Source organism: Podarcis vaucheri (genome assembly GCF_965113315.1).
Source record: "Podarcis vaucheri genome assembly, chromosome: 3".
Lineage (NCBI taxonomy): Eukaryota > Metazoa > Chordata > Lepidosauria > Squamata > Lacertidae > Podarcis > Podarcis vaucheri.
The window spans coordinates 98,842,811-98,870,244 of NC_138761.1; the positions used below are offsets into that span (position 1 = coordinate 98,842,811).

At 42.5% G+C, this 27,434-nt stretch overlaps 1 protein-coding gene across 5 annotated transcripts in view; it reads right to left on the reverse strand.

The window, feature by feature from the left end:
• Positions 1–2,499: 2,499 nt before the first annotated feature.
• Positions 2,500–27,434, reverse strand: part of DCDC2C (doublecortin domain containing 2C) — a 59,514-nt gene continuing 34,579 nt past the window's right edge. Inside the window, exons 12-16 of one of the 5 annotated variants that reach the window (XR_014217587.1) lie at positions 22,099–22,476; positions 17,087–17,224; positions 14,635–14,679; positions 10,285–10,526; positions 2,500–3,166 (exon numbers count right to left, since the gene is read on the reverse strand). Coding sequence is in view for 3 of the 5 variants with exons in the window: in XM_082215560.1 (XP_082071686.1) it covers positions 17,124–17,224; positions 22,099–22,476 (479 nt within the window). In the remaining 2 variants the exon portion in view is untranslated. Of the gene's footprint in view, positions 3,167–10,284; positions 10,527–14,562; positions 14,680–17,086; positions 17,225–22,098; positions 22,477–27,434 lie in introns of those variants that run through there. The other 4 variants (XR_014217586.1, XM_082215560.1, XM_082215559.1 and 1 more) reach the window with 4 other exon arrangements.

Here is a 27,434-nt window from a genome sequence, read left to right on the forward strand (position 1 = left end):
AGTTCTCAGAAATATGAGTGAAATGCATACATAACGTGCTGCTTGTGGCAAAGGGCACATTCACATGCCAATTGTCCCACCAAATATATAGGGTACCATGGTTCCCTGCATGCCATGAACAAGCTATGAAATACCTGCGACAGCATTCCCAGCATCGGGTGCCAAAGGAAATGTAATTTTCCCAGGGCACCTGGCTTCCTAGGTGTCCTAGGAAAATAATATGCTCATGGCGCCTATTTTTCCTGGCAACTTACTTCCAGTTAAATGTCCATAGGACTGCAGCCTTCGTTAGAATTGGATGGTAGATCTACTAGAAATCTGTTTGTATATGCTGTGGCAAACAAGGTAGTGTTTCTAAGCCTATGGGAGAAGTACAGTTGTACGGCTACTTACGTATCCCTCTGGATATGGAATCTTCGGGTTATAGCCATGGCAAACCTGGAAGTGTATACTTCTGGGTTTCGCCGCGCGCACATGTGCAGAAGCGCTCAATCGTGCCTCGTGCGCAGAAGCATGCCTCTATTTACATAATTTTCAGGATGCGAACGGACCCCCAGAACGATTTAAGGTCGTATCCGGAGGGTCCACTATGTTCCATAGCCATAACGTTCATTACTACTTCTTTCTTTTCAGTATCTTCCTTCCTCTCTTATCCTCTCACCCCAGGATCCCAAGGCCTAGTAATCTTCAGGATATTTTTTTTGTCAAAACTAAGATGTTTTGTACATTCTACTCTAAACTGGTATGCTGTGGGGACAAGATTGATGCTATCCTCGAAAACAGGATAGGTTTCTAGGAAAGTTGCCCTAACTATGGAAAGTAATGTATCCAGACATGTAGCATTCCTAAGGGAAATAAGCTTTCCCCCCCCCCCTCTTTTTTAAAGGGCATCGGGGTGGATCTATGAGAAGTAATGGAAAAGCTCCAGAGATCCTCTAAAAAGAAAATCTCACCATGCTTCAAGTGTTTTAAAAATTAGGATGTCAGTAGCTCAGTATAACTCCCTGAAGATATGCACATGAGCACAGAGACATGTAGTAGAGAAGAAATATCATGGCCCTTGCTACAGAAACAAGAGCAAACTGAAATACAGCTTGCTCCATCTGGAAAGAGAAAGAGAAAGAAATGTGAGCCTCATTGCTCAAATTGCCAAACTGCTACACTGGAAAATAAGCAGCCTCTGGGAGACCCAAGATGTTTTAAATAGCAAATGCTATTGCATAAATTTCTGTAAACCTGTATCAGCCATCAGTGTTCCTAAACTGTGTTTCATTGCAAATCAATAAAGGATATCACAAAATGCATCCCACCACCATGGCATGGAACAAAAATGTTGCAATCCAAACCCACACCTAGCTGTCCCATTTATTTGCCTGTAATGGATAAGGTTTTTGCAGTTTCAGGAGCTGTACAGTGGCGTAGCGTGGGTTGTCAGCACCCAGGGTAAGGCAAGTAATTTGCGCCCCCTAACCCCCCACGCTACGCAACCCCCACTGGAGCTGTATTTGGACTTTTAATGCTTTCTTGGCAGAATGGTCCCTGAGCCCCACCCCAAAGTATTTGTTTTCTGCAGAGCAGACAATATTTTTGCATCAGGAGATAGTTTCATGATGCAACATTATACAGGCTGTATGGACACACTGAAGCATATTTATAGGTAACTCGTTTTCTTCCCATCTCTCAAAAACCATTAGGATTTTGCTTGGCAATGTAGATATATATATATATATGTTCTCTGGCGTTTCAAAATGGATCATGGTCAGCTTCAAGCGGGATAAGGCAGGTGGGGGGGGAGCCTATCTTTCTCTAAGCCAGTTAATTTTGTATGTATGTTTGCCATTATGAAAACACAAGTGACATTCATTTCTGATTCCTTTATATTAAACTATTGCCTTCCCTAAATACCTGCCTGCATCAAACAAGCACGCAACTCCTGCATATTATGTAGGCACTTGTAAAAATGTCAGAGCAAATTATACAGATTCTTTCAGTTCCCCGAGGCTAGCTTGTTATTAACATTTAACACTGACTTCTCCTGGAAATACTTACAAAGGGTGTACAGGTGCCTCGCTGGAAGTGTGCACAGATGTCTTGCGTGCTTTGGAAATCACTGTTGTATTAATAATAATAATAATAATAATAATAATAATAATAATAATAATAATAATTTATTATTTATACCCCACCCATCTGGCTGGGCTTTCCCAGCCACTCTGGGCGGCTTCCAAAAAAATATTAAAATACTGTAATACATCAAACATTAAAAGCTTCCCTAAACAGGGCTGCCTTCAGATGTCTTCTAAAAGTCTGGCAATTGTTCTTTGACATCTGGTGGGAGGGTGTTCCACAGGGAGGGCGCCACCACCAAGAAGGCCCTCTGCCTTGTTCCCTGTAACCTCACTTCTCACAGTGAGGGAACCACCAGAAGGCCCTTGATGCTGGATCTCAGTGTCCGGGCTGAACGATGGGGGTGGAGAAGCTCCTTCAGGTATACAAGTCTCCCATTAATAATTTTTTTAATGGTGTATTTATGAGGAGTGCCTTGTTGGATTTTGTTCATCCATTCAGTATTGCGTTTTCAAGTTTCAAAGGTTGCTCCTGATCTTCTTAAGCAATCTGACAAAAATGTCCAATTTCAGCATACTTAATACAGAAGAAAGCAGAGCGGTCTAAAAAACAACGAAGATGAGCACCACCTAGTGAATATGTCACAGAATACAAGTTCTCTCCATAAGGATGGTGCAAATAATGGTGCTTTTTAGATAAACTTTCAGCCACCAGTACAGTCTTCACTTCAGATGCAGCTCTGCACACAGAATGCTGCCCTTTCTTCTCCAAACAGGCTTTTGGAAGACGCATCCTATTGGGATTGGTGATGACTGGCACTTAGCCAGCACAAAATCTCAAGCATGTGAGGATTAATTAGTATTGCAAAGACACCTTGAAGATAAAGTGAGCACAGTGTACATGCTCAAAGGCTACTGTTATATTTTAAAAAAAAACAACACACACACCACGATTAATAACTATTGGAAATTTCAACTGCACTCTCAGCAAATATTAAAGTACGGGTTTTCTTTATGTTAAATAAGATTTTTAATGGAGGTTGCTAGTACTTCGAAGAGGGCTTGAGGCACGCAGAAATTCTTTCAAACAGAATCCAAATCTGAAATGCAGAAAATTCATCAGTAGTGCTTTCTATAAAATAATAATAATATATAAGCACCCATTATTAGCTTAACCCTAACACTAGGGGTCCACAAACTTTTTCAGCAGCAGGCCGCTCCACTGCCCCTCAGACCTTGTGGTTGGGTGGGCTATATTTTGAAGGGAAAAAATGAACGAATTCCTATCCCCCACAAATAACCCAGAGATGAATTTTAAACAAAAGGACACATTCTACTCATGTAAAAACACACTGATTCCCGGACCATCCGCAGGCCGGATTTAGAAGGCAATTGGGCCAGATCAAGCCCCCGGGCCTTAGTTTGCCTACCCATGCCCTAAACACTGAAAAACAGTTCTTGCTGAGCATTTAAAAGACATGAGAGATTGATGGTCACATCAGGGTTTCAGTTCCCTTGGCTGTAGTGCACAACCCTGGCAATACTTCAGTGCCAAGTTCTCCATCTTGTGCTAGTGGCCCCAGGATAGGGGGTCACATCTGGCAGCCTAGAGCAGGGATGAGCAACCTGCAGGCCATCTGGATGTTGCTGAACCATAGCTTCCATCTTATTTGGAAAGAAACCCTGGGTTATGCAGTTTGGGTAAGAGCAAAGGGAGAATATGAGAGCATTAGCAAAGGTATCTGCAGAACTCAGGAATGTCAGGATAGCAAATGATCAAATGTAACCCTTGGGCTGAAAAGGTTTCCCCACTTGTGTTGTTATGGGGAAGTATGTCCTCACAATCCAAGTGTGACTTCCAAACTAGTTGGAGATTTATCACTAATGATAATAATAATACAACCAGGCACTGGTAAACAGTTGCAGAGAGATTTGTGCAAGGCTATCACTGGCAGAAAAGAATGGGAAGGGACAGGAATGTGGGCCCAGGTCACATGCTATGCCCAGTGGACCTGACTGGTTCTCATGTTCGATTGTTCAAGATAACAAGGAATTCATTGCAACCTGCATCTTATTTAGTAGAACAGATATGTAAAGCACAGCTGCCTTGAGCTACTCTACTTGCATGTAAGGAAAATGTGTGATAAAATAGTGGGTGCATACCCCATGGTAAAATAAGCCTTTAAAGGCATACTTTAAATACACTGGTCATATAAGGTAAAGGTAAAGGACCCCTGGATGGTTAAGTCCATTCAAAGGCAACTATGGGGTGCTGCGCTCACCTCACTTTAGGCTGAGGGCACCAGCGTTTGTCTGCAGACAGCCTTTCCGAGTCATGTGGTCAACATGTCTAAACTGCTTCTGGTACAACAAGACACTATGACTAGTGCCAGAGCGCATGGAAACGCCATTTACCTTCCCGCCGCAGTGGTACTTATTTATCTACTTGCACTGGTGTGCTTTTGAACTGCTAGGTTGGCAGAAGCTGGGACAGAGCAACAGGAGCTCACCACCGTCAAGCAGATTCGATTATATATAACCAGTGTTTCCCAAACTTCGGTCTCCAGCTGTTTTTGAACTACAGTTCCCATCATCCCTGACCACTGGTACTGCTATCTAGGGATGATAGGTGCTGTACTCCAAAAACAGTTGGAGACCTAAGTTTGGGAAACACTTCTATATACTGTGACACTGGTTCCCAAACTGCCTCCCCCCCCCCCCAAAGTGTTAGATGTTGTATGGTTTTCCACTCTAGTTTCACAGACACACAGCTGACCAGTTTGGGAACTCTGGTCCTATAATGTTCAATTCGCAGATGCTGAAATGGATGATTGCACATTCTAAAAATGCTGAAGCCAGCGCAGAAATTGTGACTCATAACATAATCTAATTGCCTGACCTTACTCCTTTTACAGTCACACACACCAGTGAGGTAACCAATTAGCCTCTTCCTGCAACATGATCTGATCATACTTCTCAAAGGTAAGCTGAATGTATGTTGGGCAACTGATCGGATTTCACAATTCCACAGTTTCTGTGTGCTTGGCATGGATGTGAAAGGGTGCAGAGATACACTAGAGAAAACAGAAAACCTCCTATTTCTTATGCAGGGGGAGGCCTACTGACTACAGTAAGTCTGTCCTGGAGTAAGTACCTCGTGGATTATAAAGCTCTTTGCGGAAGGGGGAAATGAAGAGAAAATGATCCCTGGGAAACCGTGGAACCGAATAGCATGTTAATGAGCATCTGTCATTTCTCAGTGAAACAAAATAATGTGAAAGTATTTGTGTGCATTGTGAAGGTAAGCTGTGGGAAAGAAAACCAGTTAACTTCAGAAATGACCCTTAGAAAAACGAGCTCTTCCTCCTCTGGTTGAACAAGCACCCAATCCAAAAAGAGAGAGCACACACTTAGTTCCATTAGGTCCGTTTTGCCCTAAGCTACTATATGAGAGAAATATATTGCTTTCCCAATTTTGCTCGTATTTAATTCTATTAATATCTAAGAAATGGTAATAGGCTATCTCATCTCATACTGCATTTCCTCTTGATTTCTGAAGGTACACTTTTCTTCTCCGAGCCACCTGGTAGAGGATGAACTCTAAAATGTTTTTTCAAAGGCAGGTGGCATCTCATTTCTTTTTCTCTTTAACTTATCTTGGTAGAATCTTGCTTTCTGACCTAGGGACTGAGTGGGATTGTGGTCCCCCTCTAGGGTACATTTTCAGGAAAATGTTCAGATCATAACCAAAAGAGCTACCTGGTAGCTTAAGCACCCCAAAGCCATTATTATTATTTTCTTGTCACCAGAATCCACATGCTCAGCTTTAGCAATGTTTGGTTCAGGCTGGGATTTTGGAAACTGACTGCTGGTAGCTGTTACACCATTCTTCCTTCTTTATCTTAGAATGCAGCATGTAAAAAGTAGCTACTCGGTGAATAAAATGCCTGATACGAATCTATGAACCAAACAGCAACTAGCGCTGTTCAAATCTAGTTCTGTATGGCAGAATATAGCTCCTCTCTGTTCCATCTTACTTGCTTCTGGATGCAAGAGATTATCTGTCAGAGTCTGTGCATGCTGATTTTGCTTCATATTTAAACAGTGTGTGAAAGCACGATCAAACAGCAGCATCAAGAGCGAAAACAAATGCAGCTCATTGCAGATGAGAGACTAAAGCTGAATTAACACAGCCATTTCATCAGAATAATTTAACTGGCAGAGGTATGTACACGCATGCACACACACAACCCAACAGACTCTTCCCCAAAACTATGCACAAATTGCCTTCTATGTTTGTGAAAGCTGCACAAACAATGTGGGCAAGTCTCAGAGCAGGACATCCTAAAAAATACCTGAAGCTAGGCTCCCCATCGGACTGCACCACATCTTAATGCAAGCGGAGGTTTCGATGCTTCAAGCTCCTCACATACTAGAAATATGGAAAGTTAGAATATCAGAGAGAAGAGCCTGGTGTGCCAGATTTCTATGTGCAGGAAATGTATTTATGGACCCACCCACCCCCCATTTCTAAAGAAGGGTGCAACCTATTTAGCACAGTTATACATGACAGCTTGTTGGCATCCGTCAGTCTCAAGGGACAGTGGAGTGCGCCTTTTGGGGGGGGTGAAGTCAAACCACTGCATTAGCAGCCCCAAAGTGACTTACCCACCAGAGTGTAAGCCTGGTCAGTGTGTATGGAGGTCCTGGGCTGCCCAGATGACAAGATCTCTCCCTCCCTCCCAAATGTGGTCCAAAGGAAAGCAGGGCAATGCATTTGGCACCAGCTTGGCTGCAGGACTTGCCAGAAGGAGGCGTACAAGGCGCCATCCAACCATCTCAGGGACTCCACTCTGGATTTGTGTAGGATTTACCCCTCAGCCTTTTCTTCTCCCGAAGATATCCCACAAGGTTTAAGGTCAGAGTTTTCCATCTCCTAGATGGGCTACCTTCCATAGTTGATGGCAGCGCATTTTCTATAACTCTAGAAAATAAATGTCATTTACGATAATTTATCTGGAGGGCTCCCAGTGAATTGCTACTGCATTGTGCAATAAACAGGACACAACTGGATAGCTCTTTTCCAAAATTCTCAGGATTTTATTTTTAAATAGCTTATAGCTTCCTTGTGTTAATTTTTTTGGATAGGATTCTTGTTTAAACTAACCTAAAAGATTTGTTTTGTCTGCGACTGAGCTAGATATTTCGTCATTAAAGACGTGGTGATGTATCTGGCTCTGATCACAAAACTGACGGTTATCAGTCAGTAGAGAGCCTGTGTTTGAACTAGGTTGGAGTGAAATGCATACATCACTGAGCAAGGACTCTTATGCCGTTACACTTTAGCAGTTTTATCATCATCAAGATTAATTGACCATTCACTGGAGGGACTATAAAAAATGAAAATATATCCTCATTTCCTTTTATACTCACACCAGTAAGGGGTCTTTAATCTAACTGGCTAATTGGTGACTCATATGTTTATTTCACACACACACACACAAATTTAATATTATCAGAATGTGACCTACATAATGGATATGAAGAATGCTATTTTTTCACACACATTCTCTAGGGAAGTTCCAGAGGCGATCAAAACAGTTTGCAGCATATTATTCAAAGTTTGCATCTTGGAATGGTGTTCCTGTACCATGTGTAAGGTAAAGGTAAAGGGACCCCTGACCATTAGGTCCAGTCGTGACCAACTCTGGGGTTACGGCGCTCATCTCACTTTATTGGCCGAGGGAGCCGGCGTACAGCTTCCAGGTCGTGGCCAGCATGACTAAGCCGCTTCTGGCGAACCAGAGCAGCGCATGAAAACGCCGTTTACCTTCCTGCTGGAAGCTATTTATCTACTTGCACTTTGATGTGCTTTTGAACTGCTAGGTTGGCAGGAGCAGGGACTGAGCAACGGGAGCTCACCCCATTGCGGGGATTCGAACCGCCGACCTTCTGATCAGCAAGTTCTAGGCTCTGTGGTTTAGACCACAGCAGATAGCTGTAAAACCCCATGGGAAAAGATTTTGGGCATCACGTGGCAGGACAGTCTCTCAAAGATGTGCTCTCCGAAGCCCACACTCACAGTATGTTCACACTCTTGTCTCAGGTCACATCCACAGAATGGAAGATAGCAGGATCAATGCCCCAGGATGTGCTTGACAGGGAGCTGGCTTCAGGCACCAGACCAACTCTGCATTATAAATATTTCTGCAAACATGACATGAAGGCTAGCAACCGCAACTCCACCATGTGGGAATCCCTTGCAGATGACCGCAGTGCATGAAGACAGTCAGGTTCATCATCCATAGCAGTGACCAGAGGGGAAATGACCACTGGGAGGAGCGCAGAGAGAAAAAACGCCACGGTGCATCTGCAACAGCTCAACCAGACACCTTCATCTGCCCTACCTGCAACAAAGCATTCTCTCCTGTATCGGTCTGTGCAGCCACAGCAGGCGCTGTAAGCTTCCAACAGGGCACACTGGTAATTATGGCATCCTTTTCAAAATGATTGTGGCATCCTTTTCAAAGTGCTCACAGAATGTCTGTTTAATTATCTGTTCTGGGACCTTTCCTGGTATTAATGTCGAGCTGACCGGTTGGTAGTTATCTAGGTGTCCCCCCCCCCTTTTTGAAGATGTAATCTGTCTATAGATTAAAGACACAAGCTCATTAAGTACCCTAAAGTGCAGCTCATCAGGCCCTGGAGATTTGAATTCATTTAACATAGCTAGGTGTTCCCTTGCTACCTCTTTTCCTATCGTGGGCTGCAGCTCCCTCCTTGCATCATTTACTCTGTTATCACCAGGTTGTGCACTGCTCTCCTTTTGGATGACGGCAGAAGAATATCTACCATTGCATTACTTGGGGGTGGGGGGAAGGCATTCCGAACTTCCCGCTGGAACTCAATTTCACAGCTAACAATACTTCAAAACAGTTTAATATGCCACTGTGAGCCCTCTTTTCAAAATCAATTTCAGAAATCACTGGGAGCTGTTCTGATAAATTATTTCTCCTGGGAACCAAAACTTCTTGTCCTGTTTCCCCAGATCTGTAGTAATGACTGGAGAAAGGTAGTAAGCATTAATGCTTCACCAGAGGTATTTGTCTTCTCAATGAATTGCTAAAAGGAATTTCAGGTGACATGGCGACATATTTAATATATTTAATAAAATTTACATACCATGTGATTGTAATAAATTCTCCAACTGGTTTACAATAAATATTAAAATCGGCAATAAAAACTGCTACCCAATAAAAGCATTTTGAAATAATTAAAATTAACATTAAAATATATTAAAGAAGAAGAAGAAGAAGAAGAAGAGTTTGGATTTGATATCCCGCCTTTCACTCCCTTTAAGGAGTCTCAAAGCAGCTCACAATCTCCTTTCCCTTCCTCCCCCACAACAAACACTCTGTGAGGTGAGTGAGGCTGAGAGACTTCAGAGAAGTGTGACTAGCCCAAGGTCACCCAGCAGCTGAATGTGGAGGAGCGGAGATGCGAACCCAGTTCCCCAGATTACGAGACTACCGCTCTTAACCACTACACCACACTGGCTCTCAGCATATGTCTTAATGGACTTACCTAACAAAAATGCTCCAACCAGGTACAGTGAGGACAGCAGTGTTGCCAGCCAGTGGAACTCCCCATCGACATCAGGCTGGCACCTTTGCTGCCATATTCAAAGTTAAATTTCTTACAACTGCAGAACAAGACTTGTGTGGCACCTGTAACACTGCCAGCACCAAAGATACACCAAACCAATCACCTAGGACAGCAGTTCTCAACGTGTGGGTCCCTAGATGTTGTTGGACTACAACTCCTATCATCCCTAGCTAGCAAGGCCAGAGCTCAGGGATGATGGGAGTTGTAGTCCAACATCTGGGGACCCAAGGGTTGAGAACCGCTGACCAAGGAGGAGCTAGCCAGACTGCACTTCTTAAGGCAAGCTGATAAACCCTTTGTAATTTATCTGAACGTGTCAGTGAGAATGCTTGGCACCCCAGAAAAGGACGGCTTTGCTGGAAACTCGTTTTCCTGAAAGCACATGGAAGTTAAGTTTTATTAAGAGCTCATCAGATGCAAAATGTTTCCATAACGAAATATTACCAAGGCTTAATCACCACCACACTTAAATCATTTGAACTGAGCCAACCCCAACTCCTGAAAAGAATTCTGTAAATCTGTATAAAGGTGATAGTTTGATGTGTCTGGTTACCTTATTTGGTGGGCGGCGTTGCAGCCAGGCCCTGGGTCCTGCGTCATCCGGCCAAGGGCTGGAGATTGGTGGGCTCCCTGCCGTCACCTCCCTGCGCTGTTGGTGCTTCTCCAATGATTCTCCGAGCTTCTCCAACCATTCAGCGCCGAAGGGAAGCATGTCCACAGGGAATTTAAACTCCAGCACAGCAAGGTCAACTGGCCTCTTTTATTGTGAACCAATCGGTACACTAATTTTGGCAGCTGATGGCAAGCAAAAAGGTTTGGGTTAAGCAGGAATCACGAGATCAGGCAAGTTCCTGCTTTTGAGTGGGTTCCAGCAGCAGGTGGAAACATTTTAGTCTTGCCAAGATGATGCCAATGCTTCAAGATACGCAAGGTATTTTGAAATGGCTGATTTTAAATTTCGTCAAGCTAGGTATGTTGGTATTTCCTGTTGTATACTTTGTGTTAAGCTGTAAACCACCCTGTGACATTGTGCTGAAGGGAAGGCTACAAATACAGTGGTACCTCGGTTTACGAACTTAATCCGTTCCGGACGTCTGTTCTTAAACCGAAACCGTTCTGAAACCGAGGTGCGCTTTCCCTAATGAGGCCTCCCACCGCTGGTGCCCTTCCACTGTTTGGATTCCGTTCTTAGACCGAGGTGAAGTTCTCAAACCGGGACACTACTTCCGGTTTTGCGGAGTTTGTAAACCAAATCGTTCTTAAACCAAACTATTCTTAAACCAAGGTACCGCTGTACTGAAAAGAAATATATCAGATAATAAAACAAACAGGTGACTGCTGACTGACAAAGAAACAGATGCAGGACATGGAACACCAGAGGTAAGGAAATGTTGCTACAGGTTGCTCATTATGTGCAACTCTAAACTATTTTTGCCAAATTAATCACCTTCCTATGCTCAGGCCGTTTTTAGCCTCAAACACACCAAGGTCAATCAGTAATAATATATATATATATATAGTCCTTGCATTCCACTTCAGTTTTCCCATTCAGATTCCATCCCAGAATGTAGGTGCTAATGTCAGGTGAGCCTGCTTTTGAGCCAACTGAGCTCTATAGATAATTCATAATCCTGTTTATCTCTGCTACCTTGTCAGAAAGTCCTTCTTCACCTACAATGACTCCCAACAGCATTATCTAGCTGCAAGGACTACTCCACTGATGTGTCAATAGCTTTCCCACATTTACTTTGCCAATAAATTGATATTTAAAAACAGCAGCTGCATGCTCAGCTTTTTCATACGTGCTGTTAAAGGATATCCAGAATGCACACAAAAGGGTATCCTTCTTACAGCATGGAAGCGTTTTCACTTCATTAATGTTTAATTATTGTAAGACTTTTTATAGTTTTAATAAACACGTCACTAAGTGTGAGACGACCTTATAAATTAGAGACCCTGCTACATTATCTGTTTCTCATGAGTGTGTGTATGTGTTTGATTTGAGAAGTTCAAACTTGTCTGAAGGGTGGAAAAAAAAATGTAAGTGCTTCTACAGGCCTACTGTTGTAACTGTTATCAGATTAGCTTTTAACTTGTAGGTTTTAATTATGCTTTATATTGATTTTTAATTCCTTTATGAAAAACAACACCAATAGTTACGATTTTTCAAAATGTTTAAAAGACTGGAATTAAATAGAACATCTGCAGAACTAGTTACAAAATGTCTGCAAAATTAAATGCAAAATTGCATTCTATTTCAAAGGGAATCCACAAAATCAAAAATTAAGGGGGCGGGGCGGGGGGGAGAAGTCCTTGCTATACAGTCGTACCTTGGTTGTCAAACGCCTTGGTACTCAGATGTTTTGGCTCCAGAACGCCGCAAACCCGGAAGTGAGTGTTCCGGGTTGCAAACTTTTTTGGAAGCTGAATGTCCGACACGGCTTCTGATTGCGTGCAGGAAGCTCCCGCAGCCAACTGGAGGCCGTGCCTTTGCTTTTCAAACTGTTTCGGGAGTCGAACGGACTCCCGGAACAGCTTAAGTTCTACAAGTAAGGTATGACTTGCCAATTTGTTCTAAATTTACATTGTTTTTATTTTTATATCTCACACAATGAGCTAAGCTGGCTATTGATCTGGTCTGTGTTCTTCCCTGAGACTGCAAAGTGTAGAAATATAAAATAAATTAATATGTTTTATTTACAAATGAGGAAACAAAACAGAAGATGCCAATCAGCATGTGTTATACCAAAAGCATCACTTTGCTTGGTCATTAAGGCAATGTTTTTCATCTCCTGGCTTACTCCCTGACACAAGCTTTCACTGATTCATATTTTACTGTCAAGCTAACCCTGACATTGGACCTCATACACAAAAGCAGTCTGAGAAAGCCTGAAAACATTGTTCAATACAGAAAACAATATTGTGAAGGCAGGTCCAGAAGGGGAAAGTGCATTTTGGAGATAGAGAAGCTTTGTACCAAACATTAGATTTCTGTAAGAGCCAAGGTAGTATACTTATATATTTTCACATTCATAATCTGAAGCAGGGGTGCCAACTTGAATAAAATATTGGGGGGACGACCCAAGTATGTCCCACCTCTCATAATCGATAACAACATGTGGTGCGTGCACACCCTTTGAATGGTAATGTCCATTAACTTTGGGGGGCGTGCCTCAGATATTTTATTGGGGGGATGCGAAGGGATCTCAGCTCCAAGGAGTTGGCTTCTATGATCTGAAGCCATATACAAGATAAAAATGAGATAAAATACACACACATACACAAAACCAACTTCTAAAAATAACAAGACCATTTCTACAGACGTCCAAAACACGACTGGGCCACAACTCACGAAAAATGCCTTCTGAAACAAAAGTGTGTTTCATAGGTACCTAAACAACACTATGTTGGGCACCTGTCTAAATTTTGCTGGTAACTGGTTTCAAACTTGAAGTTACTAATGCTAGGGCCCAAAGAAGCCAAGCTATCTCGGCATAGGAATGGCTCTGGTTGTCCTACACCCAAATCTGTTAAAAGGCACTCCTAAGTAACCCATCTCCTGGGTATGCAAACCACCCACCCACACGTTTTCCCTGAAGTCTACTCGATTCTGATGGAGTTAACTAGAAAAGTAAGAAGCATCTTGGGACCGCAGCAGTCTTATTCCTGATTCAGTCACAATTTTTATGTGAAAATGATGCCCTCCAAGTAAAAAGAGCAGCTACTAGCTTGTCTCACCCTCCTTCCTTCTGGCACTGCTCTTAGATATTCTCCTTTCAGGGGGAATAATCAGCAAGAAAGAGCTAGATTGTGTGAAGTATTGAGTCTGGCTCTGTCTCCTAGGCATTATCTAATGAAACATGGCGGCCACTCGCTTTATTCTGTAGATACCAAGGACATTTTGACAGACAAGCTTGAGAAATAAATAGTTTCAAAAGCTGTTCACATCTGTAGTCTTGAGCCTGTTGTTTCTCATCTAGGATTTGGCTAGCTCTGCATCAAATATTTGTATTTCATTTGTGGAGGGGTGGAGAGAGAGCTACAAGTTCAAAAATAATGAACTTCGTTAAAAAATGACAAGGAGAAAAAACACTAGGGCTTATCATTCGGGAAAATATGGGTAGAAAACTGTATCTGCTCTCTGTGGATAAAACAACAGATAATTCACGTTATTTGAACAGAAGTCTGTCTCCTACTGATACGAATGCCAGGCTGCTACTGTACTTCAGATGCAGTTTAGTAATTGCATATACCAGCAAATATGTTTTGTTATCAGACTTGAGAGATTTTGGTTTTGGTTTTTTTAAAAAAAAAAAAAAAACACCCTTGGTGAGCTATATTTGGATGACCACAAATCAAGGCTGGTATTTTTTTATTTAACAGAGGTGAAGTTCTTTCGTTTTCCAAGAGATTGTGGCTTACTTTAAATTTTCTCTGCTCTGTTGTGAGTCAAACTGAATTGTTCCTAAAACATATTCTGTTCTTTTAGAAATGCCATCAAACTGCGGCAAAGGGATCAGCATGCCATTCTACTTTAGTGTTTGAATGTTATTACTTCATTCTACCAAATTTAATCATCACACTCGTTCATCTCATGAGATGGTAATTTTCGTGCAAGTGCAATTATATTTCACAGCAGGACAGCTGATTAGGCAGACAGAAAAAAATAATTCATCAGGAAATTATAAAAAGAATTAATCGTCAACAACTTGGATAGTGAAAATCACTGCATGCTGCAGTTTTGCTAAATATTTTAAGACCTTCGTTCTCACCATACCTTAATGGGGAGCAGTATATATTCACCAACAAATAAGGAAAACATAACCCATAATTAAAGTTTACATTTCTATTTGTGCTGGAAAGATGGCACTCTTTAAATATATTTAAATGATAGTGATGGTACCTCCAGTGATAAACAAGATGTTTCATGAGCTCCAACATTAAAATCCTTAAAAAAAGGGAAAAAATGGCATTACACAAAACACCGCTACTAATTCTTATTTTACTGTCATATTTCATACAGATTTAACTGCCATACAGTGCACCCTCAGTACTTAAAATACAAATGACAATGTTTCAGTGACTAGGGCTAGACTAGTGCCATCTTAAAATATACCCATAATTGTTTCAAGAATAAGAAAACACTTATGAAAATCAGTTCTATGGGCCATTCCCTACATCTTTATACTAAATCACTAACAATAATTAAGCAATATCTGTATCTATAGTTAAAACTTAGATTTAGGACTTCCAGGGTGGCGCCACCGGCAATGGCGGACTCCCTCTGAACCGGAGGGACCAGCTCCGTGCGAAACGGGTCTTTTCCGCTGTGGCGAAGTGGGGACCCTTTCAGAAATCACAGGCGGATGAAGCCTGTGACCGTGGGACTCGGCGGGCACCCTTAGCGCCCCCCCAACACGCAAAGGAACCCACTAACGGGCTCCGGTGCGAAGAGGGGGAAGTGGCGCGGTGCTGTGAGTCAACTGCTATTTCCGTGGAGCGAAGCCGCACAGCCATTGCCGGAGAGCGCTGCCTTTTTCCTGGGAAAATTTGGCATCTAAAGTAATCACCCGTGAGTACTCAAACATTGAACAATTGGACTTCAAATAAGAACTGGCGATTAGAAAGGAATTGGACTTAAAAATTTATCTTAATCTGGTACTGAAACGGGAAGGTCTAAACAGGAAGTCAGCCTTCCGTTTCCTTGTAGTCAGAAGAAAGCAAAGACAACATAAACCAGAGCTTAGAAAATTACTTTTAAAGGATTGGTTTTTCACCATTTAAAAGCGTTGAACCCCCCCTTCGGTAGCAGGAGAAGAAGGGGGATCTTTTTTGGACTGTTTAAACCTGCAGAAGTGAGTTTAAAGTAAAGTAACTTTCCACCGTCCTGACCCTGGAGCGGGGTGTCAGAATTGACGTTTTGAAGCTCATTGACCAGAGACAAATGTTTTTGACAGATAGTTAAAAGAAGAGTAACATTTTGATTCCACTGTTTCCTTTCGCATTTTAAAGGAATAAATATTGACAAAATATCTTTAAAAAAGAAACTTTGTTGCTATTGTTTTTAAAAGAAAGAACAACCAGAAGTTTCCCCCTAAAGGGGGACTGGGAAACTGTAACCAATTCTAGGGAGCTTGCAGCTGCCAGATTACAACCGTGGGAAAGGACTTGTGACCTTGCAGGACAATGTTTTCAGAGGCACTGTTGGGTGCTTTCTGTAAAATAAATGCCCTATTGGATCAGTTAAGTCAGAAGACGGATTTGATGACTAATGCGGCCAGAACATTTGAACAGGTAGTGGGAAATTATATGGAGCCCACCCAGGAACTTAAACAGGAGTGTGTCCTGACAGAGCAGATGACAGAAGAGGATGCTGCAGAATCTTGGGCGCCAGAGATGGAGGGACTTTTGGCCCAGCAGGAAAATGAGCCTTTGGATTTGACAAATGAACTTGGAAAAAACCAGATTTGGAAAGACAAAGTTTGGATTGACTTGGAAATGGGGGGTTGGACTGACCCCCCTATGCAGGGATGTTTGGACTTTCCGAGTCTGGCAATGGGCCGTCAGAGGTTTGGAGCTGTTGGGACTTCCAATTTTGGAGGGAATTTGAAACATGTCTTAAAATACCACATGGAGTCTAGTCTGGACTATGGGAAAGGGGCTGATTTGTTGAAAAGGGTCAAAAACACTATCAAGCTGGAGTTCCCATGAGTGAAAGGAAAATATGAAGAAGAGCTGCGGAAGGGACATGGAAGAGATTTGAAGGCCTTGGATATAAGATCACCAGGTTAATGTGCCAGACCAATGGGTTAAAAGGACTGAAAATCCCGGGACCGGGGGGAGGGGACGCTGGAAGAAGATTGGATTGCTTTTATTCTCTTTTTTATTATTAGTAATGTTTTATGAACGTTGGAAAAATGTTGAAATGAAATTACTTGGCTCTTGTAAAAATGTTTAAAGAATTAGGTAAAAAGGTAATGGTTATGAGAAGCTGGTAAAAATAAGATTTAAGTTTTAAGTTTTAAGGTTTTTTATAAGATAAGATGAAAATAGAGTAAGGTAATGTAATGACAGACTATTATGAATTATGGAAAGGATTTGCTATGACAATTATTAATCAAGATACAAGAGATGGGAGGAGGAGGAGGTCATGGAAAGAAGGTAATGAAAGTGGAGAATTTGAAAATGATGGTTTTATTTTTTCTTTTTCTTTTTCTTTTTTTGTCTTTTTTCTTTGTAATTTTTTAAAAAATTCTTTTTTTAATAAATATCATTTAAAAAAACTTAGATTTAGTAACTGGAATGTAGGAAATTTCTACAAATTGTGTGTGAGACACAATGAGTATATACTGTACCTTTGTAACAGATGGCAAGGTGTTCAAAATAGCCCCCTCAGTCGTAATCATATGCATCAAAATCTTCATTTTTCTTATCGTAAGACAGTATTTTTGTATCTAATTTTCTCGAATCTTCGTTTGCTTCTTCATTTTGATCTAAAAATTAGATAAGTGTTTATTCAAATATGAAAGCCAGCTTCACATTGGTCTTGCAGTTAACAGTGTCTCTCCTCTGAACTCGGTGCTTCCGAGTATTGACTAAACTGTATTTCTCGATAACTGTAAATGCAATAAATTAACATGAAGATTATTTCACAACACAAGTACCTCTATAAGTAAAAGGTGCATACGCCTTCAGTTGGTTTCAGGCAATAGGAGCCTTGCTTGCTACCATACAAAACTATATTTTTTTCTATGAGAACAGCACCAGACTTTGTGAGTTTCTTTGGAAACTTTTTGCAGCCAATATCCACTTTATGTATGTAGCTTGTAAGTACAACTGGGCAGGTGGGGGGCACAAACAGCCTTACATGAATGGAAAGTTCTCAGACTCCAAGCCACACCCTTGCTTCAGAGTAGTGCCAGTTAGTTCCTACCACTGACTTGAGACTTCAGAGACCCTCATCATCACTGTGACCCTCTGTACAGCATAAATACCACATTGGTGTTAGGATTCCTTAGCCTGTCTTCCCTACCTTTCTTACCCATCTTTCCTCTAATGTTAGAACTGTTGTCCCAGACTCTCCTGACCACTCTTGTACAGCATTCCTATTACTGCTATACAGTGGTGCCCCGCAAGACGAATGCCTCGCAAGACGAAAAACTCTCTAGACGAAAGGGTTTTGCGGTTTTTGAGACAAATTTCCCTATGGGCTTGCTTCGCAAGACGAAAACGTCTTGCATTTTTTGCAAGTTTGTTTCCTTTTTCTTAACAACGTTAATATAGTTGCGACTTGACTTCGAGGAGCAACTCATAGAACGCGGTGTGGTAGCCTTTTTGGAGGTTTTTGGCGATTTTTGAAGCTTTTCCAAAACTTTCCTGACACCGCGCTTCGCAAGACGAAAAATTCGCTAGACGAAAAAACTCGCGGAACGAATTAATTTCGTCTTGCGAGGCACCACTGTACCTCCATTCCCAAACTCCCAACTTGTACCTCACTGTAAACTCCTATTTTCTCCCACTGGACACCTTCTTTCTCCATGTGGCTGTGGTGAGAGCACTGGGAGGTCAGCTGCTTTTGCCCAGTCCTGCATGCTCCCACCCCTCTCCGTCCATGTACTGCTGGTTGGCTAGGAAGCTTTACAGTGCAGAGTTTGACATCACTGGAAGGACAGATCCTGAAGCTGAGGCTCCAATACTTTGGCCACCTCATGAGAAGAGAAGACACCCTGGAAAAGACCCTGATGTTGGGAAAGATGGAGGGCACAAGGAGAAGGGGACGGCAGAGGACAAGATGGCTGGATAGTGTTCTCGAAGCTACCAGCATGAGTTTGACCAAACTGCAGGAGGCAGTGGAAGACAGGAGTGCCTGGCAGCTCTGGTCCATGGGGTCACAAAGAGTCGGACACGACTAAACGATTAAACACCCACAGACTCTTTGAAGGATCAAGGGAGCCCTGATGAGACTTCCACAGAGGTTAAAACCCCATTACCCTGAAGTAGCTAATGACTGCAGAAGACATCAGCCCATCTAACTGGCCAGGAGTCATCATTGGGGAAGGGCTCCAGTCAGTATCTACCTAGCCCTGCTGTAAGACCCAGTTACTTCAAGGCCTTGCTGATGCAATGTGGCCTCAGCTGTTAAGAGCACTGTCTGTGGTCCTGAACTGACACACATTCATCTCCAAGGAACTTCTGACCTTCCCTTGCTTGGGTTACCATCCCAAGAAGAGGGGACAGATCAAAAGGGCAAGAAATGCAAGACAGTACTTACAAAGTAGATCAAAGGCCACCAGAAGAAGGAAAGTAGTAATTCACAAGAAAACGAAGGCCCTATTTCAGCCTTTCTCAACCTGTGGGTCCCCAGATGTTGTTGAACTACAACTCCCATCACCCCTAGCTAGCAAGGCCAGAGCTCAGGGATGGTGGGAGTTGTAGTCCAACAACATCTGGGGACTCACAGATTGAGAACCGCTGCCCTATATGCTCCTCTCATAAAAATAACCCTCTGGGTAGACAAAAGCATTTGGATTTAACTATTGTATATATCTACACAGCAATTCTCATCCTTTAATACTAGAGATTTGGAATGGGTAGAGTCTTCCGTTACGAATCATTTCACTCCTTCCGTGAGAAAATATTTTGGATGAATATTTTGAAAAATGGCGGACAAAAAATACCTCCTTCCCCCAACTTTACATGTCTAGCTGTAAACAAAACTTCAGGGGGGGAAAGTCCCACATTATATTTAGGCATCCAGGAGGACGTGAGGAAGAGACAAGGAAAAGCCGAATTAAATAAATTTCCCTGTTGTACTCAAGCTTAGCAATATTTTTAATTCTTTTATTATTTAAACAATTTATATACTACTTAATTATAGTCGTCTCTAAGTGGTGTTCAAGGAACTCAATACAATGCAAATAAATATCAGTTAAAATTAGAAATTGAGTTATTGATTTGTTCCTTTGTATTCTGCCTTTGCTCCAGACAACCTAATGGTGGTGTAGATGGTGTGTTAATCAATTTTAACTCTTAGGATTGTTGTGAGGATAATTTTGGTTGGGAGACAGCTGCTGACTCAAGATCACCAGAGACAAGAGAATTAATGATCCTGTTAACAGTGTGTCTACAGTGTGATGTCAGCTTCATGCAATGCCTAGTAAAAATTACCCTACGCCCTGACAACACTGTGGATTTCCTTGATTCCAATCACTGGCCACTTTTTGGCAGAGAAAAACAGCATAACAATATCAATACATGGGATAAGTTGTGTTGCATGCCATAGCAGGGCACTGATTTTCAGTTGTTGTTTTTTTAAAGAAGTCTGCTTCTACCTAGAAATTCATGACTGAACAACCTAGGTCTCTGTAGGTTGGTTGTCAATGGGACTGGGGATTTTAATACAGTACTACATTATTCCGTTCACATCTCTAACCTACAAACAGCCACTACCCGTCGGCCTATGCGGTCTCCTATTTCATTTGCTACACACCTTCCAGCATGTTCAACAAATGAAGCAGAATCCTTCAACTGACGGCTCATTCATTATAAAATGCTAATTCATTCCCAGATTATTGTTAATACCTTTTTTGCAGAACATCTCTGTGATCCCTTAGAGGGGGAAATGTAATCCCATAATCAAAATCATTATAGCAGCACACATAAGCAAGAACGGTCGATACCCTCTCCCATCTATGCTTAAAAATTAGCAAACTTGCATGCTAGTGTATAAGTATATGTAATTTGTAGTTAAGCCCCATGCCTTTTAAGTGGACTTTGAAGTACACACAGAATGCAGCCTTGGAAACATCTGCGCACAACACCCTGGGTGTGGCAAAGCTTTCTTTTCTTTTTATTTAGCTGTGATTTGCCCCAAGGCTTGGGGATGACAGAAGCTAGAAAGTGAGATGAAATAAATAATAAATCCATGATCCAATGGGTGGAAGCATGATAGCTCAGTGAAAGAAGGCATATGCCTATCAGGAGGAAGGTTTGGGGGTTTTTTACGCATAATCACATTCCTGGAAATGACATAATCATTATTGCTGAAGTTTGCAGCCTGAGGCAGACCTGAAATGTTTCTACAACATTGTGACGGAAATGAAAAAAGGATGTTCTGATGGAAAGCGTTAGGCCGCTCTAATGGAAAACACAGTACTGCAGCTTCATCTGCAATATAAACAAAATAATACAGAGGACTTACCCTCCTAGCTTCTATAATTATACCTTTTCACTATTGGAAGTAATTGAAAGCACAATGGATTTTTTTCTTCTTCTCATTACATTCATAATACTCAGTTATCTACCTAAAGTTAATCAACCAAGAAATGAAAACTATGTGTGAGAGGAAGAGTAAATAGGCTGTTGTCATTATTACACGGATTCTAACATAGTGAGGGTTCGTGCATTACAAAATTCACTTTAGGGTATTTTAGCATCTCTGCCTAAGCCAGCAGACCAAACATGCCGATTAACAACACTAAAGATATTTCAAGGAATGCAATGAATTTGGGGGGTATTTTAGCATCTCTGCCTAAGCCAGCAGACCAAACGTGCTGATTACCAACACTAGAGATATTTCAAGAAATGCAATGAATTTTGGGGGTAGGGAGCAGGAGGAAGAAAATGGAGACTTCTACTCAGAAAAGTAAACGTTATGCACTACAATATATTCTGAGCTGATCTATTTATTATACCCGTATTTAATTCGACACACTAGAAGCAAAAAAAAATTTAAAAAAATCAAACGAAATAAGAGGGGAGAAGCTGTTGTGTACCATTATTAGTCAGAAGTCCAGAGTGCTAGCTAGGTGCCCAATCTGGCTGGCACCCCAAGCATACCCTTTAAGCTCCTTCAAGTTTGCTCTACAGGTGGCTGTGCAAAGCCGTACAAAGAAAGCAGGTCTGGTGTAAACTAGCTATCCTCATTAACAGGAGGCAAAGTATCTGGAAGGGAAAGAGTTCCAAATGAATGCTAATTCCTAACTCCGAACCAGATCGATTTGCCAACTCCAGTAGTTTGATTTGGCCATCAGTGAGAGCAGTGTCATTTTTTTCTAGGAAAAGAGGTGCCAGAACTCACCATTAACACCTTCCCTTGTTCTCTTATAATGGCAATAGCGCCCACCTGAGAGGTGCTGGAGCTGAGTTTCCAGCAAGTTTCGGTTGAAACAAAACCCATGAGAGAGGGAACAAAGCAACTTCCCCAATGAGCACAGTCTTCACTTGAAAGTTATCAATAACAGTTAGAATCTCTGAATCATAGAGTTGCAGAGTTGGGTGGGACCAAGGTTGTAGCATATGCATAGCGGCATCCTATTTCTGCTCTGGCAGACAGCACAGCGCATTCTCCCTGTATGTGGCAACTCACCATCCTGGCTGATGGCTTTTACATCTCCAGTTGCATCATCCTGCATCAGCTGTTGTTCTGGCATGTTGACAGAGTCCGCTTGGTCCTCTGGCTGATCACTATGTCCTGTCTTCTCATTGGGTACAAGGTGTGATGGTTCATCTTCTTCCTGCATCTCCCTCCTCTTAGGTACAAGTTGTGCTGGTGTGTCTTGTCCCTCCATTTCTGGGGAACCAATGCTGTCTGTATCTCCCTCATTTTCTTTACTGTCCATTCTGGTAGAGGGATTCAGTGGCACTTCAGCTACAGGGGGTGGTTGAGTGGTGTCATAGACATTACTTGTGTGGCTGTTAGTTCCTACCACAGACCCAGTACTTCCAGCTAATAAGGTCTCCTCACCTGTGAACAAAAAATGTAACTGTAAATGAAATGGAGTCCAGGTAATGAGGAATTAAGAGCTAAGTGGTGCAGTGATGCAAGGTTCTGGAGCCCTCATCTCACTAGGTCATGATGATCAAGGACTGATGTTACCCAGTAGCCCTACTGATGTTCTTTATGTGTGTGCCAAATTTTTATTAAACTTTAAAATCTTTAACATATAAATTCCAGATTTCAAATTTCTTATACATTTCTCTTTAAACTTTGACTTCCCACCTTTCCCTGCATGCTGTTCTTAATCCCATCCTATTTGAATACTGCATTCTAATAAAAGTTTCTCCTAAGACATATCTTCTATTTCATGTTATCATTTTTCTTCTGCTGCTCGTATTGCAAATCCTGCTCACCATTTCATCCATGTATGATATCTTTTTCAGATACTCATCCTTCCATGAATAGTCCATTATGTTGGTTTCCTATTTTTTGCTGATTGTTCCACCAGTTCTGCAAGGTCTATTAGTCTTTCTGAAGTTCTTGATCCTCCTGTAATATTGAGGTACGGAATTCTAGATGAATCAAACAAAGCTTTCTTGAGCCAATTCCAAGTGCCCCTACTATGCAATGGTGCCCAGACTCATCCAGGAAAAAATGACAAATAGGTAACTAATGATCCAGTGTGCCACTGCTCTCAAACAGAGCATATTTTGAGCTCTTTGGATTTCTCTAAGCATGGTACTCTTTTTGGTATGAAACTAATGGATGGGCTGGAGAGCAATGTCTGAAGTGGAGAGCTTGTGCTGGTTTTTGTTTCTTTTGCTAAGGCAGGATATACCACCTCTTGGGCATATTTATAGTTCGGAAGACCAGGAGACACAATGGCTGCTTGCTGGCACTGAAATCCAACAGCCGTATGCTCTTCATCTTCAGCAGTTTCAAGTCCAGGCATTCAGTAAGACAAGCAACTTTCATGCATGAAGGTTTGCAAAGTTGTAACTGCACAGAGAAGTGTGATCAAGCGTGTTGAGACGGCACAAGCGTAGGTCAGAGACCACCCCTGAAAGACCACATGACTATTTTCTAAACTGGCACATGGATTGAATAACATCCATTCCAAAATCATCCATCATCAGGTGGTGTAGTTGCATCCAATAGCTAATCCACTGCTGCTCTGAGATGTGTTCATTTGAATGGTAAGGAGATAACTATATCGGCTGATCCACTCCACAGTGTCCCATAATAAAAAATGTATCACACATGCTATATTTTCCACAAGGATGTAATCTCTGCAGTAGTGCAGGTACTAGACCCATAGCTTCAAATTGCCAAGTGTTGCACGTTCTGGATTACACAATGTTGTAACATGGACTCAGCTTCCCTCTGCTGTTGAATAAAGGATGTCAGTGAAGTCCTTGAGTATATTTGTCCAATCAGCAATAACATTGCCCATGTTTCACACTTCATTTTATCTATTTTTTATATTTATCTATTCGGTTAGTTTTGACATTGCCTTCTCACTGCATTGTAGCATTACAAGTCCTGGCACATCTTGACTTCATCAGCAGCATCAACCAATTCTAAACCACTTATATCTGGGATGTGAGAATACAGTCTCCCTATGAGGTGATGCCCTAATGCAGTGATGGCCAAACTTGGTCCTCCAGTTGTTTTAGGACTACAACTCCCATCATCCCTAGCTAACAGTCCAGTGGTCAGGGATGATGGGAATTGTAATCCCAAAACAGCTGGAGGGTGTAGGAATGATCGCTGGGTGCGGAGCACCTGCACGCGTGACCTTGGGGTGTGGGGCACACTCCCCCTCACAGATAAAGCCGCAGCTGTCTGAACATCTTGCCCTCTGTCTAACCTTTTGTGGTTTCAGTGGTCTGCGGTGTCCTGTCTGTGACCTTTGTCTCTGAGATCTTTGTCTCCTTCGTTATACACTGAAAATGACACGGTGGGAAATGACATGGGGAAATGACATGGTGGAAACAGGTGCCAGAATAGCTTTGTACTACCCCACGATCTCGGGACAGGAAGATGTGTAAAGCCCAAAATGTATCTGCCTGGGTTTGCATATTGTGTCAATAAAAGGAGCCTCCATAGAGCTGGCCGGCAGCTTGCTTGCAGCTCACCTGTGCGCAGCTCACCTGCATTATCAACTCCTGCCTCATGTCCTTCACTTCAGAAGGGCCAAGTTTGGCCATCACTGCCCTAATGCATCAATAACTATTGTTGGTTTGGCACAGCTTTTTGCAGGGAGAATGCTGGCTAAGCAATGTGCTGCTGGTTGTGAGCTCACCACTATGCAATGCATGTTGATACCATGTTGGTGAACATGGCATCAACATGGTGAAGCAAATAGCTGGTTAAAAACCACCGAGCATTTACAGTCGCAATGCTTTGTCATGGGAATCCTGACATCTTACCTATGCATCTTTCATATTTGATGCGCTAGCTCATCAGGAGCTGAATATGACAATGGATATACAACATTGCTTCTTACCCAGGCAATTTGGTAATCAAAGAAATATCACCACATGTCAAAGACGGGACATAGAGACAGTGAGCAAATTTCCATGACTCAACTTCTACAGTGGTGGTACTCTGTGCCATGGCTGTGTGCTTGCAGGCCAAGGCTTCGTGCTTCCCTCTGTCCCCACTGTTCAGGGAGGGCAGAAGCAAGGTAACAAAATGCAAAAGGAATACCAGAGGTCTGGCTGAGTCTCCAGTGACTACTATCAAGGGAATGCATTGCCAGGACAGACTAAGCCTTGGGTTTTTAAGTTTCCTTTCAGCCACTTGCTTTCAGTGAACTGCATTATTATTCAGCCTGACTTCTTATATATATGTGTTTCCCCCTGCAAGTATATATGACAGCTTTCTCTCACACAAAAAAGACACCAAAGGTACCTCACGCAAAGGGGAAAGTAACTGCATTAGACCATATACTTAAAACCAAGACATTTGCGAAAATGTAGACTTCTAGCCATCTAGCACTACCCAAATGAATTTCTCAGGCTTTTGTAGTTCAGAAGCTACAGCAGCTTTTCAATGAAAAGCCAGTTAATGAATATAACTTCACCAAAAAAGATAGCATTCATGTGTAAGAAGAAAATGCATAACTCTGTAGCTTCCCAGCTGACAAAACGAGTCTATGACAGGACAAAGATAATAGTTCTCAAGAATGAATGAATTGGCTGGCGTTAAGACTCATGTTGAATAGGTTACCATACTTTGCTAGAAAATATTTCGGAAGAAACAACCAACATTTAATGCTGTCAGAATATGGATTCACTCACAAATGCAAATCTTTCTTTCTTTCTTTTTTTAAGCTGTAAAGATGAACTGCTGAGACAGCTTGTTTAAATCAAGAGGCTGTACGTATTTTCCTGGCTGACTGTTGCAAATATGAGAAGCACTCTCTCGGGAGTTTACCTAAATTATCTGGTTATTTAATGTTAGTTACTGACTTTTCCTTTATCAAAACTTTAGGCGGAATGCGAGCAAGCCCTGTCCTGGAAAGCATTACAAACCTATAGTTTTGTGTTGTATAAAGGGCCCATAGACCTATCTGAAGCAGCCCCCACCGCCAGGCATGACATTTCACGGTGCCATGCACATACTATGAGCTACCACCTCCAATTTTTAGTTTTGACTTGCTGTAGATAAGCATGGCAAAGATCCACACACAGCTGGTCAGAGGGATTAAAGCCTGCCTCCCTCCTGTTAGCATTTGTACTTTATTTGTTAGGAAATGTATTTTACAAAGAATAAATTGTTAAAGGGGGAAAGGAAACATATGTAATGTAACAGCTGCAAAGCTTTTTGACTGGCCGGCTAAACCAGGTGAGAGTAGCTGATGGGTCTCAAACCCTCAGGGACGAAAGCAAAGACGAGATCCAGCAGATTGAGTGGATAAGACCAGTAGTGGGTCCAATGGTCAATGGTTTCTGAACGTGCTTTAAAGCAAAGTGAGGGGCAGATAGGGCTTGTCAACCTGGGGAGGTAGTTCACTTAGGAGAAGGAAAACCCTGATCCTAAACCTCCACTGCCTATCTTCAGGAGAAGAAAATGCTCAGGAGTAAGCCCTACACCATGGATAGGCAACCTAAGGCCTGGGAGCCGGTGCCAGCCTAATCGCTTTCTAAATCCAGACTGTGGACAGTCTGGGAATCAGCGTGTTTTTACAAGAGTAGAATGTGTCCTTTTATTTAAAATGCATCTCTGGGTTATTTGTGGGTCATAGGAATTCATTCTTTTTTTCCCCAAAATATAGTCCAGCCCCCCACAAGGTCCGAGAGACAGTGAGCCAGCCCCCTGCTGAAAAAGTTTGCTGACCCCTGCCCTACACAAATCCAGCATGGAGTCCCAAGACAGTTGGGTGGCATATTGCACGCCTACTTCCGGCAACTTCTGCAGCCAAGCTGGTGCCAAAGGTATTGCTTTCCTTTCCTTTGGACCACATCTGCGAGACCAGGGGGCATGGAGGTCTTGCGGTCTGGGCAGTCCAGGACTGCTACACACTGCTTGCTAACACAGCAGCTTGCTTTCACCCCCAGAAGCGCACTCCATTGTCTCTTGAAACAGATGCCAATATACAAATATAAATTACAATATGAGATGCAGGCAGCCCCCTGTGTACATGAAGGTTACCGTATTTTCCGCCCTATAGGACGCACTTTTTCCCCTCCAAAAATGAAGGGGAAATGTGTGTGTGTCCTATGGGGTGAATGCAGGCTTTCGCTGAAGCCTGGAGAGCAAGAGGGGTAGGTGTGCACCGACCCCTCGCTCTCCAGGCTTCAGGAAGCTCTCCGCAAGCCGTGGGAGAGCTGCGCGAAGTTGCGCAGCTCTCCCACGGCTTGCGGAGAGCTGCCTGGACCCAGAAGCCTGGGGGGCGCTGAGCTCAGCACCCCCAGGCTTCGGGCTTTGCGCAGCTCTCCGCAAGCTATGGGAGAGCTGCGTGAAGTTGCGCAGATAGC